At 43.3% G+C, this 18,007-nt stretch overlaps 1 protein-coding gene across 11 annotated transcripts in view; it reads left to right on the forward strand.

Annotated features, from left to right (window-relative positions):
• Positions 1-18,007, forward strand: part of Esrp1 (epithelial splicing regulatory protein 1) — a 50,778-nt gene that overhangs the window by 10,097 nt on the left and 22,674 nt on the right. For 8 of the 11 annotated variants that reach the window (XR_007596006.1, XR_007596015.1, XR_007596016.1 and 5 more), the window contains exons 5-12: positions 8,125-8,223; positions 8,328-8,382; positions 10,231-10,341; positions 10,442-10,574; positions 10,674-10,716; positions 13,008-13,309; positions 14,144-14,362; positions 16,371-16,569. Coding sequence is in view for 5 of the 11 variants with exons in the window: in XM_050166230.1 (XP_050022187.1) it covers positions 8,125-8,223; positions 8,328-8,382; positions 10,231-10,341; positions 10,442-10,574; positions 10,674-10,716; positions 13,008-13,309; positions 14,144-14,362; positions 16,371-16,569 (1,161 nt within the window). In the remaining 6 variants the exon portion in view is untranslated. The remainder of the gene's footprint in view (positions 1-8,124; positions 8,224-8,327; positions 8,383-10,230; positions 10,342-10,441; positions 10,575-10,673; positions 10,717-13,007; positions 13,310-14,143; positions 14,363-16,370; positions 16,570-18,007) is intronic. The other 3 variants (XR_007596012.1, XM_050166221.1, XR_007596011.1) reach the window with 2 other exon arrangements.

The raw sequence follows: 18,007 nt of genomic DNA on the forward strand, positions 1-18,007 counted from the left end.
TCTCTCTCTCTCTCTCTCTCTCTCTCTCTCTCTCTCTCTCTCTCTCTGTGTGCGCACCTCTGCCTCCCTTCCTTTTCCCTCTCCCTCTTTTCTCTCTCTGTTCTGGCTATGACAAAAATGCTGCTATGAACATAGTTGAACACATGTCCTTGTGGCACGATTGAGCGTCCTTTGGATATATACTCAAAAGTGGTATTACTTGGTCTTGAGGAAGGTTGTTTACTAATTTTCTGAGAAATCTCCACACTGACATCCAAAGGGACTGTACCAGCTTGCATTCCCACTAGCAATGCAAAAGTGTTCCCTTTACCCCACAACCTCTCCAGTGTAAGTTATCAATATTTTTGATCTTGGCCATTTTTACAGGTGTAAAATGGAATCTGAATTGTTTTGATTTGCATTTCTCTGATGACTAAGGGTGTTGAACATTTCTTTAAGTGTCTTTCAGCCATTTTAGATTCCTCTGTTGAGAGTTCTCTGTTTGGGTCTGTACTCCCTTTTTCTTTTTTATTGGATTATGTGATATTTTGGTGTCCAATTTGTTAGTTCTTTGTATATTTTGGAGATCAGACCTCTATACTGTAGCTCTGTAGTAGAATTTGAAGTCAGGGATTGTGATGCCTCCAGAAGTTCCTTTATTGTACAGGAATTGTTTTGGCTATCCTGGATTTTTTGCTTTTCCAAATGAAGTTGAGTACCATTCTTTGGAAGTCTTTGAAGAATTTTGCTGGAATTTTGATGGGCATTGCGTTGAATCTGTAGATTGCTTTCGGTAGGATTGCCATTTTTAATATATTAATTCTGCCTACCCAAGAGCATGGGAGGTCTTTCCATTTTTCTGGTGTCTTCTTCAATTTCTTTCTTCAAAGATTTAAAGTTCTTGTCATACAAGTCTTCTACTTGTTTGGTTAGTTACTCTAAGATATTTATGTTATTTGTGGCTCTTGTGAAGGGTGTTGATTCTCTGATTTCTTCCCCAGCCCTTTTATTATCTGTACACAGGAGGGCTACTGATTTTTTTTTAGTTAATCTTGTATTCTGCTACATTACTGAAAGTGGTTATGAGTTGTAGAAGTTTCTTTTTTTTTTTTTTTTTTTGGTTTTTCGAGACAGGGTTTCTCTGTAGCTTTGGTGCCCGTCCTGGAACTAGCTCTTGTAGACCAGGCTGGCCTCGAACTCACAGAGATCCGCCTGCCTCTGCCTCCCGAGTGCTGGGTAGAAGTTTCTTGGTAGAATTTTTGGGATCACTTATGTAAACTATCATATCATCAGCAAACAGTAAGAGTTTGACTACTTCTTTTCCAATTTGTATCCCCTTGCTCTCCCTTTGGTGTGTTATTGCTCTAGCTAGGACCTCAAGAACTATATTGAATAGATATGAAGAGGGTGAACAACCTTGTCTTGTTCCTGATTTCAGTGGAATCACTGGGAGTTTCTTTCCATTTAGTTTGATATTAGCTGTTGGCTTGTTGTATATTGCCTTAATTATGTTTAGGTATGTTTGTTGTATCCCTGCTCTCTCCAAGACCTTTATCATGAAGGGATGTTATATTTTGTCAAATGCTTTTTCGGCATCTAATGAGATGATCATGTGGTTTTTATTTTTCAGCTTGTTTATATGGTGGATTACGTTGACAGATTTTCATATGTTGAACCATCCCTGCATCTGTGGGATGAAGCTGACTTGGTCATGGTGGTTGGTGGTTCTGATGTGTTCTTGGATTCGATTTTCTAGTATTTTATTTAGTATTTTTGCATCAATGTTCATGAGTGAGATTGGTCTGTAATTCTCTTAGTATTGTCTTTCTGTGGTTTGGGTATCAGGGTAATTGTAGCCTCATAAAAAGAGTTTTAGCAATGTTCCCTCTTTTTATTGTGTGGAATAATTTGAGGACTATTGGTATTAGTTCCTCTTTGAAAGTCTTGTAGAATTTTGAGCTGAAACCATCTGGTCCTGGGCTTTTTTGTTTGGGAGACTTTTGATAATTTATAGAGCCATTTGTATAGATGTTTTTATTCATTTACTAAAATAGCTACCTGGGCCATGGTGGCACACACCTTTAATCCCAGCACCCAGGAGGCAGAGGCAGGCCAGCCTGATCTACAGAACAAGTTCCAAGACAGGCTGCAGGAAAAACAATCAAAAAATGACATGATGTTGTGCTTGAATCCATGAACTCTGGAGTCTCATGTATTAGAGTTAAGTTGTTAGCATTGGTCAGCCTCGGTTTCCCTATATTAAAGTAGGAAAGGCTTGGAAAGAATAGTACCATGGTGCCTGTTGCCACAGTGTCTGTGCCTGCCCAGTGTGACTGTTTCCTCCCAGGTTATTGGGTATATGAAAAGAGGTAAAACAGCTGCCAACAACTTCAAAATGGACTTCCTTATTCATTTAAAATCTTGTCTGAACTGTTTTATAGTTAAAGTTTTTGAACCTCATGTGACATTGCTAAATAGCTTTGAAAACTTCATTTTAGGTACATATTAGTTCAAGGTAAATGGTCATGTTGTCTTTTCATTTTGTAAATACTGGGTGATTATGACTTTTTTGTTGGTTTTGTTTTTGTGGGTTTTTTTTTTTTTTTTTCTTTTTTTTTTCTTTTTGAAGACAGAGTTTCTCTGTATAGCCCTGGCTGTCCTGAAACTCTCTGTAGACCAGGCTGGCCTCAAAATCACAGAGATCCTCCTGCCTCTGCTTCCTAACTGCTGGAATTAAAGGCGTGCACCACCACTGCCCAGCTTATGGCTCAATCTTACATGAGGTTTTTATGGTGAGTTGAACTGGACCATTGCAATTACACAAACTACTTCCCACCTTAAAAGATGGGGGGACAGCACTGACTTCCTCATAGGTATCTATATGAAAATGATCAAACTCTCCAGTGTGTAGTTGGTGCTCTGATAGTTGGCCTTGTCAGCTGGAGGGAGACATCCCTCCTTAGACAATTACCTTAGACATCATATCGACACAGCGCTAGCCCAGTTAGCAAATACATTGGCTTGTGGTCGGCGTGAGTTAAGCACTAGAAGTGACTGCTTCCTCAGCTGGCACACAGAGTAACTCTGTGTGACCTATCTGCTCTAGAAGTATATTTTGCTTTTGATGTAGTTCAGTTGGTAGAATGCTTGCCTACCACCCAGGAAACCCTGGGTTTGATACCTGATGTCCACTCTTAGTACGGTGTAAGCCAAATGTTTATGGACTGGCACACATCAGTAAGTCCAGCACAAGGAAAGTGGGGTAGAAAAGCCCGGTGTTTCATCCTCGGCTACGTCAGTAAGTCCAGCACAAAGGAGGTGGGGCAGGAAAGCCCGGTGTTCAGGGTCATCCTCTGCTACATAGTCAGATGTGAATGAGAACCTGTTGCAAAAAACAAGCAGTTTGAGAGTTCCCAGATAATTGTTTTAGAAGGCCCTTAGCAACACTAATTGTACCCACAGGTTTATTTATATACATATACCTACATAGATACACATACACACACGAGATTAAGAGTATACATGTTTACATGTGAGAGACACAGAGAGATCATGAAGTTGGGAAGGGAATGGAGGGCAGAGGAGGCGTTGAGAGTGGTGAGCTTGGGGGTGGATTTGATCCAAACAGTGCACTCGTGAATGAAGGAAAAGATTAAAGCAGAGTGGGTCACTGAAGATCTGTGGCTGGCCTGCTCTAGATAGTTTGTTCTGGAATGACCTGGGCTACAGAATGAGATTCTAGCTAAAAAAAATAAACCAAGAACAAAAAAACCTTTTATTTATGTTCTGCTTATTTCAATGCTGAAGATTAAACCAGGCAAGCACTGTGCCAGTCTTCCCTGCCCTCCAGCTCTTAAATACACCTGTTTTCTCTTGTTGAGATGCTGTTCCACTGTGGTACTAGAGTAGCTTCAGACTCAGGACCCTGCATTTGTAGCTTTCCGCGTCACTGAGATCACAGGTGGAAGCTGCCACATTCACTTCTGTTGCCCAGTGCCTACCTACATCTCACTACTTGTAGGGTATATCCAACTCATCAGGTTTGTTTGAAATTCCATTACTTGGTCCTTCATTAAGCTAATACCTCCAGAAAGTGGGATTTGGTAGGTAGAGATCTTTGTTTTTCCCCCTCCCCTGGAAAGAGTAATTGCTGTTAAACTAAGACTTTAAATTCTTTTCCCGCATATTTCTGGTGTAAGAAGTTTTCCTGCCGTGGCTCCTACTTGTATTTTACAGTGGTGTCATGAAAGACTGAGTTTAGTTTGCCAGTATAGATGGGCTTAAAGGAGCTAAACCTTCAGGCCGTTGCACCGACGGTGCTGAACCTCGTCTGGACACTCTGTTCAGTATAGTTTGAAACGTGTAGGGTTTTGTTCCCACCGTCCTAGGCTGTATTCTTCCTTCCTTCTTGGCGTTTCTGGTTTGTAAATCTGGCTGAGCCTGTCTGTGCTGTTGCGGCTGCCTGAGGGCACAGTGAGTCACTCCCGTGACCAGCCCTGCAGGAGATCAGGAGGCTCAGGCTCATCTCACCTTCTCTCAAGACATGACGTGAAGCAAGTAATTGAAAATATAACAGGCCTTGGGTGGAAGAAAGTATTGGTGCTAAACCATTAGAAAAACCCAAGCTGGAGAGATGGCTCAGCAGTTAAAAGCGCTGACTGCTCTTCCAGAGGACCAGGGTTCAAGTCCCAGCACCCACACGGCCACTCACAACTCTAACTCGAGATCGAGGGGATCCAGCACCTTCACATAGACATACACGTAAGCAAAACACCAGTGCACATAAAAAATAAAAAAGAAATCATCAAAAAATAAAAAGAATCCCCAAACTCACCTAGAGTCAGGTATGTAACTCAGTAGATATGTATTTCCTAGCGTGTACAGAAGACAAGAAGGGAAGCCCTCCCTTTGTTGTTTGTGTTTGGATTCTGGTAAGGAAATGGAGCTAGCAGATTGAAGAGGTGCGTATGGGATAGACATGTGTAAAGAGGTGTGATCTGGGCATGGAGCCGGTCCATTGGCTTGTAAAAGTTGTTACGGCTTCCAGCCGCTGGTCTCTGTGATGGCACAAAGGGAAATATGTTGGGATGTATTATATTAAGCCATATTAGCCAAAGGCCAGTGCCGTATTCCTAATGAAAATGAGAATTTAGTAAAATGATTCTTCAGCTACCAATCGATTTCAACAGGGAAAGAGACTCTTTGTTTTTATTTTTGATCTCCCTCTCCTTGACTCATACTTATAAATTTATTTTTTTTCTCAAAAGTATTGCTCGAGGTAAAACAAAGTCAATGAAGCTTTTTAGCCTAGAGCAGGTATGTGTGTACAGCAAGTGCGGCTGTATTAGGATCCAATCCCATTACATACCGTAGAGGAGCAGTTGGAGAACATCTCCAAATCCTAGGTCTTTCTTTTGTGGGTGTTGCTCTCCTACCTGACGGAATGTTGTGAAGAGAAAAGGAGGCGGATGATGGCACGGTGTGTGCGTTTTAATTGTCTTTGCTTCTGCCTCTGTAAACAGATGCATATGTATGTGTATTATTTGGCTATGCCTGTTTGGGTGGGGATCCTTTAAATAGTTTGGTTATGATTTGTTATGTTGTGTATCTAGGTTTTTTTTAATTGATATTTATTGAGCTCTACATTTTTCTCTGTTCCCCTCCCCACTTCAACCCATTTTGTTTTTCTTTCTTTCTTTCTTTCTTTCTTTCTTTCTTTCTTTCTTTCTTTCTTTCTTTATTTTTTACGACAGGGTCTCTTTGTAGTCCTAGCTGTTCTGAAACTTGCTGTATAGACCAGGCTGGTCTCAAACTCACACATGGCTTCTAGAGAATTATTTATAGGTGCATATTTGATTTGTTTATGAAAAGGAAGACTAAAATCACTAGAAGTAGGATTAGAAAATGTCAAACCTGGTTGGACGTGGTGGCTCATGTCTTTTTAGTCCCAGCCCTCAGGAAGCAGAGTCATTGCGAGTTCAAGGCTAGCGCGGTATTTCCTAGCGTGTACAGAAGGCAAGTTCCATCCCAGCTGGACTGCACAGTGAGGTTTGTCTCAAATAAACAGAACAAAAAAGAACTCTCAAACCTGTATGTGAAACAAAAAACTGAGGTTCCATCTCTTGTCAGGGACCTTCTTTGTATGTGATGAAAGTGGCCATGAAGTGATGATGGTTACTTGATGGGCCTACCAGAGAGAGACGCGCCGCAGCCTGGTGACGGCCACAGCTCTGCAGAAGTAGCTGGGGTGTTAGCATCTGTAGTTCCCGGCAGGCTTGGGGAGGAGTCAACACCCGGGACTCTCTAGCCTACAGTGAACTGTACCTGTTGCTCAGGTGTTTTCCTTGTAGGAGGTGGCTCAGAGGACGCACTGTTGTTTCTCTGTTTTCGTGCCTTTACTACAGTGTAGACAGAGGGCAACATGCTGTTATTAAATGTCTACTTTGTGTCTTTTTATCTTTGTCTTCACACAGACCCCAGAAGGTGAGGTTGTCACAGCGTTGCCTTTACAGATGAGCTGGAGTTTAGCGGGTTAAGTAGTTTCTTGGGAACTGTCTCTACTGAAAGGATTGGGAGGCTGAGGGGTGGGGAAAGACTTGGAACAGATGGGAAAGAAGTACTGTGGTCTCGACTGATGGACTAGCTTCTGAATTGTTGACTTTCGGATTCTACTTTTCCCTAAGTAGTCCATGAGGGATCTTACCTTTAGTTCTTTTTTACAAATACTTTTTAAGCTTTGGACACTATCAGCTAGGGGACAGTATGGTGTAGGCAAACATTCTGCTAGGTGTCAACAGGTGCAGTTCCCATAGTATCATCTATGATTCCTGCTAAAACCATAGTCTGGGCTGTAGAGATGGCTTGGTGGTTAAGAGCACTGGCTGCTCTTCCAGAGGCCCCGGGTTCAGTTCCCAGCACCCACGTGGCAGCTCACAACTGTCTAACTCCAGCTCTAGGGGAATGGACTCCCTCACACAGGGTATATATAGGCAAAACACCAGAGCACATTAAATAAGTCTTTAAGAATGTATTCCGGACCTGTGAGATGACTCAGAAGCTCAGACTGCTGCCGTGCCTCGGGACCCGAGTTCAATTACCACACGTGGATTGTGGCATAAGTACTCCCACGCATCGAATGCCACACAAAAATAATTAAAATACAATATAAATTTTAAAAATACTTAAATTTAAAAAAAAAATAGTTGTGATTTACACGTAAAACAAAATGTGGGAGACAAGCCCTGGTTTACCCAGAAAGTATCCTGGTGTGATCAAGGAGCATTAGGGTTGGTCGTGGTGTGTGCCTACATTCTCGACACGCTGAGGCTGAAGTAGAAGGATTGCTTGAGCCCTGGAGTCCTGACCAGCCCGGGCAGCATTGAGGTCACCATGTCAAAACACACATGACGTTGCTGGTTCTGAGTGCTTGAATTATTTCTAAAATCCGCTGTGAAAGCACTTGGGTTTTATGGAGTGCAGCTGAAGATAGGCTGTCCCATAGGGCTCTGTGAGTATTCTGGGTAAAAGCATGGGAATTGGGGGGCTGGAGGGATGGCTCAGAAGTTAAGAGCACTGGTTGCTCTTCCAGAGGTCCTGAGTTCGATTCCCAGCAACCACATGGTGGTTCACAACCATCTGTAATGAGATCTGGCGCCCTCCTCTGGCGTGCGCGCATACGTGGAGGAAGAACACTGTATACATAATAAATAAGTAGATATTAAAAAAAAATTTAAAAAAAAAGCATGGGAATTGTGCCACTGGTATTGTCAAGTGTAGACTGCAAAGTTTAGGCCTGGTCTTGACTTATCTTCAGGTTATCTGGTCATTGCCTTGTATGGGTAATGATAAAGAATTCGAATCAACTTGGTTGCTTTATGATTTGACCCAGAGTGCACACAGTTTTCTCATGCCTTTGTTGTTTTCTAAGTAAACAAACTTTTCTTATTGGTAATGCCCTAGGATGGGGTGATTTGAACTTTTCCCGCAAGACTACAGAGAGGGAGATATGAGGACTTCAGGTGAGTCCTGGCTGCTCAGAATCAGTCATGCTAAGTGTCCTGAGGAACTTCCCTGGCTTTCAGGTTAACCTCTGGCTAGTAGTAATCTGCCTTTACTTCTCCAGATGTTTCCTTAACAGCCCCCCAGGTCTAAACTTTGAGAAGAATGACTCCGTCTCCCGATACGGAGCCTCTCAAGTTGAAGATATGGGGAACATAATTTTAGCCATGATCTCAGAGCCTTACAGTGAGTATTGCCGTAGTGATTGATCTCGCGGCGCCGGGCTCTGATCGCTTTGCCCGGCTTTGCCGTCAGTAGCCAGGATGATGACTGTGTTTTCTCATTTTCAGATCACAGGTTTTCAGATCCAGAAAGAGTAAACTACAAATTTGAAAGTGGTACATGGTGAGTGGTTGTCTACTATTCCCTTGAACCTTAGACTTGTTCTTACTCATGGTTTTTGAAGTCCCTCTAGATTTTCCTAATTTTATTAAACCTTCTAGTTACCGTTCTTTTTGTTTGTTTGTTTGTTTGGGTTTTGTTGTTGTTGTTTTTTGTTTTTTTCGAGATAGGGTTTCTCTATGGCTTTGGAGCGTGTCCTGGAACTAGCTCTGTAGACCAGGCTGGTCTCGAACTCACAGAGATCAGCCTGCCTCTGCCTCCTGAGTGCTGGGATTAAAGGCGTGCGCCACCACCCCCCTGCTCTAGTTACGTTCTTATTGTCAAGTAAACTATTACTTAAAGCAGGCTTGTAGGTTGAGGTTAAAATTTGATGCCGAGTGCTGGTGTCACGCACCTTATCCCAGCACTCGAGAGGCAGAGGCAGGAGGATCTCTGTGAGTTTGAGGCCAGAGTGAGTCCCAGAACAGCCAAGGCTGTTACACAGAGAAACTCTGTTACAAAAAAAAAAAAAAAGAGAGAGAGAGAGAGAAGAAAGAAAAGAAGATTAAAATAAAATTAGAAGTGTTGGTGTATTTAATTACTTTAATTGGCTTAGGCATATGCTGTTTAATATATGATTCTTACATTAGTCTTCATGTCTGTCTAACCTTTCCAAAGAAAAATGATAGGATTTGGAAGTTGTGGAGCGATTGGAAAAATGATGGTCATCTCTTAAGGGTTCTTACTGCTCTTGTTGAGGACCTGAGGTTTGGTTCCCAGAGTCCACACCAGGCAGTTCACAGTAACTCCATTTCCAAGGGCTTAAATGCTGTCTGGCCTCTGCACATGGTGCACATAAATTCATGTAGGCTCACATACATGCACTTAAATAACAGTGGATCTTTAAAGGGGTTTTAATGTTCCTGGGCTAAGTTACCTATGTACTATAGTAGCTCCTAGGGAGGAGTCTGGAATGGTATCTCAGTGATCATAGGTAGATGTGGCTAAACTAGTCAGTCACTGTCGTGAGACTGTCTGGCACCTGGTGATAACCAGAAACTGCCGGTTTTGCTGTCAGAGAGACCTTAGCACTGAATTTTGTTGTAGAGAAAGAGACTCAGTAGGAAAATGTCCTAGGATTAGTGAAAATATGGATGGGAGACAGACCTTCAAAGGGTCGAAATATATAGTGGATGCTTTTCATGTGACTCACCAAGGTGTGGAGACTCCCAAGTGTTTCCATAAACACCCTGTGTTGCCTGGCACTCCCCTTTGCCAAAGGAGACACTTACACAGTCCTCTGACCACACGCTCACACTCCAGGCGTGGGTTAATTGTAGCTCCGTTCCCATCCTTGCTGCCAGGCTGGATTTAACTCCCACACGTGTGCTTGATACCTGTGAAAAAAAGACACTGCTTGACCTCATCAGTATGGTGTCTCAGGCTAGGAATCTTAGTACTTGGAAGACTGAGGTAGGAAGTTCTCAAGTTCAAGGTCCTTCAGGATGATTTATTGAAGGGCTGTCTCCACGGACAAAGAAAGAAACCTTCTTCCTTCTAGGTCAGGCCGTAAGGGTTTGGAAAGAAGTTGCTTCCTGTAAACTGATCTGAGATGCTTTTGAGTGCATAGCAGGCGAGGAGCTACGCAGCTGATAGACGTTTTCCTAGATGAGCTAGCTATACTAGACCTACAGCCAGCCATCTTTCTGTAGTGACAGGACAGATTTTTGTGCCATTTCCAGACAAGTTGTGAGGGTCCGGAGAAGTTGGACCTGCAAGTCAGTCTGGTCTCAAAGGGAAGCAGGTCTCCTCCGTCACCACGCAGCCTGTTTGGCATCAACTACGCTACATGACGTTGTGTTTGGTTCGCAGCAGCAAGATGGAACTCATTGACGACAACACAGTCGTGAGGGCCCGAGGCTTGCCCTGGCAGTCTTCAGATCAAGACATCGCCAGGTTCTTCAAAGGACTCAATATCGCCAAGTTGGTTTTTCTTTGTTTCACCCCACCCCAGAGGAGTAACGGGTTTTCTGTGTCGTGTGTCCTCACTCCCTTCCTGCCCTCTGTTTTGTTTCCTTCAAAGGGGAGGTGCAGCCCTCTGTCTGAATGCTCAGGGAAGGAGGAACGGAGAAGCACTGGTTAGGTTTGTGAGTGAGGAGCACAGAGATCTAGCCCTGCAGAGGCACAAACATCACATGGGGAACCGGTACATCGAGGTACGCGTCACGGCCCAACACCCTGACCGCTGCACTTGACCGCTAATGTGCAATGGGTGGTTTAGAAATGGTTTTTATAATGTCTCTTTATTTTCTTAGGTTTACAAAGCAACGGGTGAAGACTTTCTTAAGATTGCTGGAGGTGGGTTGCTCTTAGGTAGTACATACTTCATTGATAACCTGAGGTTTTGCGCACACACTGCGAGTGGATTCCTGTGACCATAAATGCTTCTTTCCAAGTAAAACCTGGGGGCTGGTTTATAAATAGGGAGAAGAATTTTCCCATACTGCTGGTGAATTTAATGGTCTGTAACGTTTGCCCTAAGGCCTAAGCAAATCTACTATGCCTAAATAGCCATTGAGAATGAGACCATATACAGGTGAAAGGGGCACTCACGTACAGTTACATACAGAGAGAAAGGTAGTTCTTGAGAGAAATGTTTCTGAACTGTTGGAAGCAGCTGCCTGCAGTGCCTGAGGCTATTACAAGTCTATTTCTAGATTTTTCTCTCAGTTATTGAGCTCATCGGTGCTCAAGACCATGGTAGTTTCTTGGGGGGGAAATTGTCTGGATTTGGTTCTTTCTCTCCTTCTACCTTTATGTGGGCTCTGACGATTGAACTTAGGTCATCAGGTCCTGGTCTAGTATTTTTAGATATGTGGTATTCATAGAAATAAGAATAGAGGGGGAAAAAAATCTTTTTTAGGTTGTTGTTTTTGTTTTATTGTTTTTTGGGTTTTTTGTTTGTTTGTTTGTTTTTTGAGACTTTTTCTGTGGCCTTGGAGCCTGTCCTTTAACTAGCTCTTGGAGACTCCAGGGAGTCCTGGAGTTCACTTTGTAGACCAGGCTGGCCTCAGACTCAGAGATCCGCTTGCCTCTGCCTCCTGGGATGCTGGAATTAAAGGTGTGTGCCCCTGTGTTGCTACCACCCGGCATGTACGCCATGTCTTTGTACATCCCTATAGGACTCCTATAGCTTATTTTTACGTATGCTGTAAAGTTTTGTTTGTACTGTTCTTTAGGGTGGGTCTCCTTAGAACGGAAGCCGTCAATAGATTTTTGTCAAGGTGCCAGATTATGCTAGATCGGGACCTGATGACCTAAGTTCGGTCCCTTTAAATGTAAAGTCCTGTGTTGTGCAGCAGTAGTAAATCTCTTCGGTTGTCAGACTTTGTACAAAAGGATCCTCCTCCTCCGATTTTCTAGTATGCTTCTTTTCCTGCTACTTTCTTTGGCTAAATCCTAAGGCTTCAGAGTTTAAGACTTGACCTTTCTTCAAGTGTCTGAAGTTCACAGCATTGTTTGACATGGACGGGGCATAGATGGTGTATTTGGAGTTGCTGTGTTCGTCTGTGCCCCGGCCTTGGATGGTAAACTCTGCAGACTGGGACAGATGAACTGGGTTTCGTTGTCTGCCTAGTGTGACCAGCCGTGGTGTTAGCGGGAGCTGCAGATGTGCATTTCCGTGCACGCTTCCACATGCGCTGCTGTCCCGTGCTGCGCTTGGAGCAGAGTTGTTGAATGTGGGAACTGGGCATTTGCATTTTCATCATTCTCTGTGAAAGTTTCTTAATTAGAGGTAATGAAGCAATTATAAACACAATGCACTTTATTACCCTAATTCATTCTCCTAGTTTGCAGAGTTAACTTAGCAGATATAGACACTAAGGCATAGATAACTTGAATAAAGTCATGCCCTGGTAGACAGGATAGCTAAGATGTGACATTAGTGTTCTGGATCGAGGGTATGTGCCTTTGTTGTTGTATAGCTGGACATGGAACTCAAAGACATGTGCACTAGGCACAGAGTCTAGTACTGAGCTGGATCCCCTCCCAGGACCTGTGTGTCTGTCAGTGCCATGGCACTCTATTTGAGAAGAACAAATGGGTGACCACTGGTTTGTTTGGCCAGCTTCTGAAGTTCAGAGGGGTGTTTTATTTTATTTATTTATTTATTTATTGGTGTTTTTTTTTATTTATTTATTTATTTATTTTGGTTTTTTGAGACAGGGTTTCTCTGTGGCTTTGGAGCCTGTCCTGGAACTAGCTCTGTAGACCAGGCTGGTCTCGAACTCACAGAGATTTGCCTGCCTCTGCCTCCAGAGTGTTGGGATTAAAGGTGTGCGCCACCATCGCCCGGCTCAGAGGGGTGCTTTGGAAAAGTGCTGTGGGAAGATTCAAATCTGCAGGGACTCCTGAGTCCTAGGATATTATCATTATGAATCTAGTGGTGGTGCAAATCTTAACTGTAAATTCAGAACATTGCCAGAGGCCTCGGAGGAGGCTCGGCAGTAGAACGCCTCCTGATGGTAAGGTACCGGCTCTGCTTCTCAGCATCACACACACCATGTTGAGAATTTGCCTTTCTAAATTTGGTCATATTGCTATCTTAACTCTTTCTCCCTGTGTGTTCTAATACCCATTTTCTCTAGGGACATCCAATGAGGTAGCCCAGTTCCTCTCCAAGGAAAATCAGGTCATCGTCCGCATGCGGGGGCTCCCTTTCACCGCCACCGCTGAGGAGGTAGTCGCCTTCTTCGGACAGCATTGCCCTATCACCGGGGGAAAGGAAGGCATCCTCTTCGTCACCTATCCGGATGGTAGGCCGACGGGAGATGCCTTTGTGCTCTTCGCATGTGAGGAATACGCTCAGAACGCCCTACGGAAGCACAAGGACTTGTTGGGTAAAAGATACATCGAGCTCTTCCGGAGCACGGCGGCCGAAGTGCAGCAGGTGCGTGCAGGCTGTCCCAGGAGGGTGGATTCCTAAATAGAAATCACATAGACGAGAGAAAGAAGTTAATAAAAAATATTTTCAAACTGGCAAGGTGGTTCCTGAGGCCATTCTCTTTACTTCATTAGTGAGTTCAGAGTTGGGCTGTGAAGACAATATTAAGGGATGACTGTATGTTAAATGTACTTCATGAAATGAAGTTGAATAAATTACCACAAAAGCCCACATCTTGCAATATGTCTAGCTTTTTAAATACGTTTACCCAGATTGACACTGCCTAATGAGTACATTGTATTATACGGAGTATGTGCCTTAGTTTATTTTACTGTATTTATTTTTTTAAAGACGGCGTTTCACTATGTAGCGCTGGCTGGCTTAAAAATCGCTATATACAGCAGAGCAGCTTTAAATTAATGGGCAGCCCTTCTTCTGTATCTACTTCCTGAGGGCTGGGATAGCAGGCGTGTAGTTCCGCGCGTGAATTTACTTCATGTATTTGGCAGAAGTGGGCGTCGCGCTGTCCAGGAGATGCATGAGCCCCTCATCAGGGCTTCTCAAACTTCCTTGCCCTTATCAATCACCCAAAGGAACCTGAGAAACAGTCATATTTAATAATAGTTGTGTCATGGAGCCATGAGTACGCCCCACTGCATCCTTACCCCTTTGAGGATTTGATTGAGGGCCTCCTGTGTTCTGCTGTGTGCCATACAGCTGGTAACACACTCACTAGGGCCTGCAGGTCTAACAGGATTCTTGGTGAGGTTAGTGGTACTATGGAGAATGGGTTAGGAGCAGCAAGACTCTTAAGTACCTTGTGTTTTGCCTTTTATATAGGTGCTGAATCGATTCTCTTCAGCCCCTCTGATTCCACTTCCAAACCCTCCCATGATCCCGGTGCTAACTCAGCAGTTTGTGCCCCCCACAAATGTAAGAGACTGTATTCGTCTGCGAGGCCTTCCCTATGCTGCCACCGTTGAGGACATTCTGGACTTCCTGGGGGAGTTTTCCACAGATATTCGGACGCATGGGGTTCACATGGTGTTGAACCACCAGGTAAGTTAACTGTTAGAAAATGGGTTTGCTGTTCTGGGGGTCAAGCACGCCCCTCTACTAAGATATAAGTACAATAGTCCAAAATTGTACATTGTGTTTAAGAGAAGATTTAGCTGTATGTATAAGACATCTTTAAGATATACTCTAAAAATCCACCTGCTATTAGTGCGATTGTTGGAGTTCAGCTGTCCCATTATCAGCATTTATTATCAGTATACGATGAGTGTGTCCAGCGTTTCCTGTTGTAGCTGCTCAACTCTGCAGTTCTGGTGTGAGAGTGGCCACAGACCAAATGTAAGCAAAGAGCACACCAGTGTTCTGAAACACTTCACACCCACAGACGTGTGTGAGGCGTCCACTTGCACTCAGTAGAATGTGGACCCGGAGAGCTGCAGTCCTTAGCAGTCGGTGTGGATCTTCGTCTCAGCAGCAGCAGGAATAATCGCAAAGCTTTTCTACGAAAGACTGGATTCTTCCCTGTGCCGGGAAGCACTTACTTGCTTGGTGCTACTTGAGTTTTGGTTAAACAAAATTAATCCTGCTTAGGTGCCGGGCAGTAGACTGGTGTCTTGTGCTGTCTCAAGCAGGACAGAGTTCCAAATACTCACAGACTAAGTAGCATTAGATTAAAACTTAGCAAGTCTGTTAAAGCAAAGAATTTAATTTTGGACAACAAGCAATTTCTCTGCAGACTTAAGAGTAGAAATACTCATTTTTTTTCTGACTACTAATTTCCCACGTCTTCCCACTTGAGGGTCTGTTCACTTTTGTAATGATCTTCCTTTTTACTGGGCACAAGTAGTCACAAGCTCCAAGCCCTTGCACGGCCTTCTACACTAGCACATGTTCTTCTAACACTTTGTCTGTGTAAGCCCCACAACCTTTTTAATCTGACAAGTTAAAGCCCACTTTGCTGGTGGGCAGCTCCACTATTTGGCATCACTAGGGAATTATTTCTTTCAAGTTACTGTTTCCTAATAACCTTGGGGCCATTACCCTTTGATTAACAACAGTAGACAGATTTGCCTCTCATTTGACCTCCATGACCTGGGGGAAAATGCTCCTTTGATGATGGCTCTTATCTGTCTGGTAGATTTTGGGTTTTCATCATGGACTGGGTTTGTTGCTAATTTCCCTGGTATGGTGACTATTATGGTAACTTGCATGGTAATCATTTGTAAAACAGTATAATATTATAAATGTTCCCTAGGAGACTTGGAGAACTAACTTTAAAAAGAGCCCTATGAACTGCTCGTCTTTCCCCCTCCAATGTGGTTCAGATGATAAAATATTGCCAAAGTGTTTGATTTGTATATGTAGCACAAACAGAGGCTTGATTCCCCCCCCCCCCCCAGAGGGGAAATTTTGCTAACAAAAACTACCTCAGAGTACTTCTTTGAGTGGTTGAGAGAGAGAGGTTGCATTTTGGAAGGAATGGCTTCCCAGCGTTGCAGATGGCCTCTAGCCACTTAGTGTCATACCTTGCAAATCCCCGACTTACCCTCAAGATACCCTAGTCTCCAGCAGTGAGGGACAAGCTAAAAGGATGTGGCAGGTCAGAGAGGAAGCAAGACAGCCAAAGGAAACCACAGGCTTATTTAGTTTCCTGTTGGAAGATATGTTACTAGCTTTTCTCATCAAATGATATTTAATCGGATTTTTCAGAAGGGAGAAAAATCCACGATATAATCCTCCATTCTGAAGCTGCAGTCACAGCGAGCGAGACCTCTGGAAGCCCTGTAAATTTGACACTAACTTAGCAGAAACCCAAGGGATCGCTTTCAACCATGTCTCTCAGAACTGTTTTCGTCAAGACTTTGTAGGTCATTCTGGTGATTAGGGAACGAAGCCCAAATCAGATTTCAGCAGATCACACTGTCACCCAGATTTTGTGGCTACACAAGTCATATACTTGGGTGCTGGTCCCTTGGCATGCTTTGTGAGGGACATTTACTTCCTTGTTGAAGGAGACAGCCTCCTTTGTTTCTGCTTTTCCCCCGCACACTAGGGCCGCCCGTCAGGAGATGCCTTTATCCAGATGAAGTCTGCAGACAGAGCATTCTTGGCTGCGCAGAAGTATCATAAAAAAGTCATGAAGGACAGATATGTGGAAGTCTTTCAGTGTTCAGCTGAGGAGATGAACTTTGTGTTAATGGGGGGCACTTTAAATCGAAATGGCTTATCCCCACCGCCATGTAAGTTACCATGTAAGTTTGTCTTGGGTCTCTGCGCTCTTCTACGCTGTGTGCTGGTAGGTGCTTCAGCTGCTCTCTGCGACACTCGGTTCTTCCTGAGGCAGGCGAGAGGGTCACACAAGGCTTTCCCATCTGAAATCACTAGTATCTGGTAATCAGTTAAGACCTTGGTTGTGGACACCCATAATTAGAGATGCTACACATACCTCCTTTCAAATTATATTCTTGCTTTTCCAGTGATAAGCATTTGGTTTCTGAGGCTTAGTGTGCTCCAGATAAGCACTGACTCTGGGAAGCAACCTGGCTATGTAGATAATTTAATACGCATTTAAAGGTAAAATATACATTTGGCTGGATCCCTCCCTTTCTGTCTTTATTTTTTATTTATTCACCATTCTTTTACACGTTGAACTTTAAGAAGGATGATTTGATGCCCATTTTGGATTCTTAACTGTTTTGAGCATCAACTATGTCTTCAAAATGATACCCTGGAGAGCATGCCTGTCGCTGTCCAGGATATCCGGAATGAGCAAGTTAGTAAACCACATTTATATATAATAATGCGTAATTGATTTGGCCAACGTTTGATTGGGTCACAGGATCAGTGCTTAATTCCAAGCTGTGCTCTTGCTCGTTGGCAACTGGGTGCAAGCCGTCTGGAATCCTGTTGGAGAGGAATAAGCCCCGTAGTCTAGAAGCAAGGTTTAGTCAGTGGCTAAGGAAACCTGATGTTTCCAGACACGAGTCTCTTTTCAAAAAATGCAGTTTTTAACCTGCATGTTGGATATGTTTAAATACCTTGGGATAATAGTTCAAAGATAACTGGAAAGGGGCACCGGGTTGGTTTGCTGGGTTCTATTAGAGTGGGCAGTTCATAGGCATTGAGTTTTATTTTCAGCAAAGAGAGATCTGCGGCAGTTACCTTGTTCAATTGTTTGTAGAATGTCTGGTGGGGCTTAATCCTTTTTTTCCCGTTGGAATTCCTGAACTCTAATAATTCCATTTACCTGCTGCTTGCTGTTGGTGAATATCTAATAGTTTATTGTTAATGAGATACAAGGTTTTAGAAATTTGATTGAGTGTAAAAAAATACTTTATGGTAATACTTGAATGTCTTCTGTCCATAAATCACTGTAAATGTAACATTAACGTAATATCCTTTAGTGATTGTCCATCAAATATCATGAAACATTCCCCATTGTTTCGTGTCCAGTTTATTGTAGACTCGAGTTTAGAGACAAGGTTTCGCTATCTACCAGGCTGGCCTGGAGCTCAGTATATAGGCCATGTTGTCTTGGAGCTCACAGATGCTCCTGCCTCATCCTCCTGAATACTACTAGGACGATAGGTTTGAGCCCTAATTTTCACCTAGCAAAGGAGGAATTTTAAATCCTATTTCATGTAAAATTGTATTTCTGAAGACCTAGTCTTTATTAACAATTTTTGAAGA

The sequence above is a fragment of the Alexandromys fortis genome, unplaced genomic scaffold (genome assembly GCF_014885135.2).
Source record: "Alexandromys fortis isolate MF-2015 unplaced genomic scaffold, M_Fortis_MF-2015_v1.1 scaffold_18, whole genome shotgun sequence".
Lineage (NCBI taxonomy): Eukaryota > Metazoa > Chordata > Mammalia > Rodentia > Cricetidae > Alexandromys > Alexandromys fortis.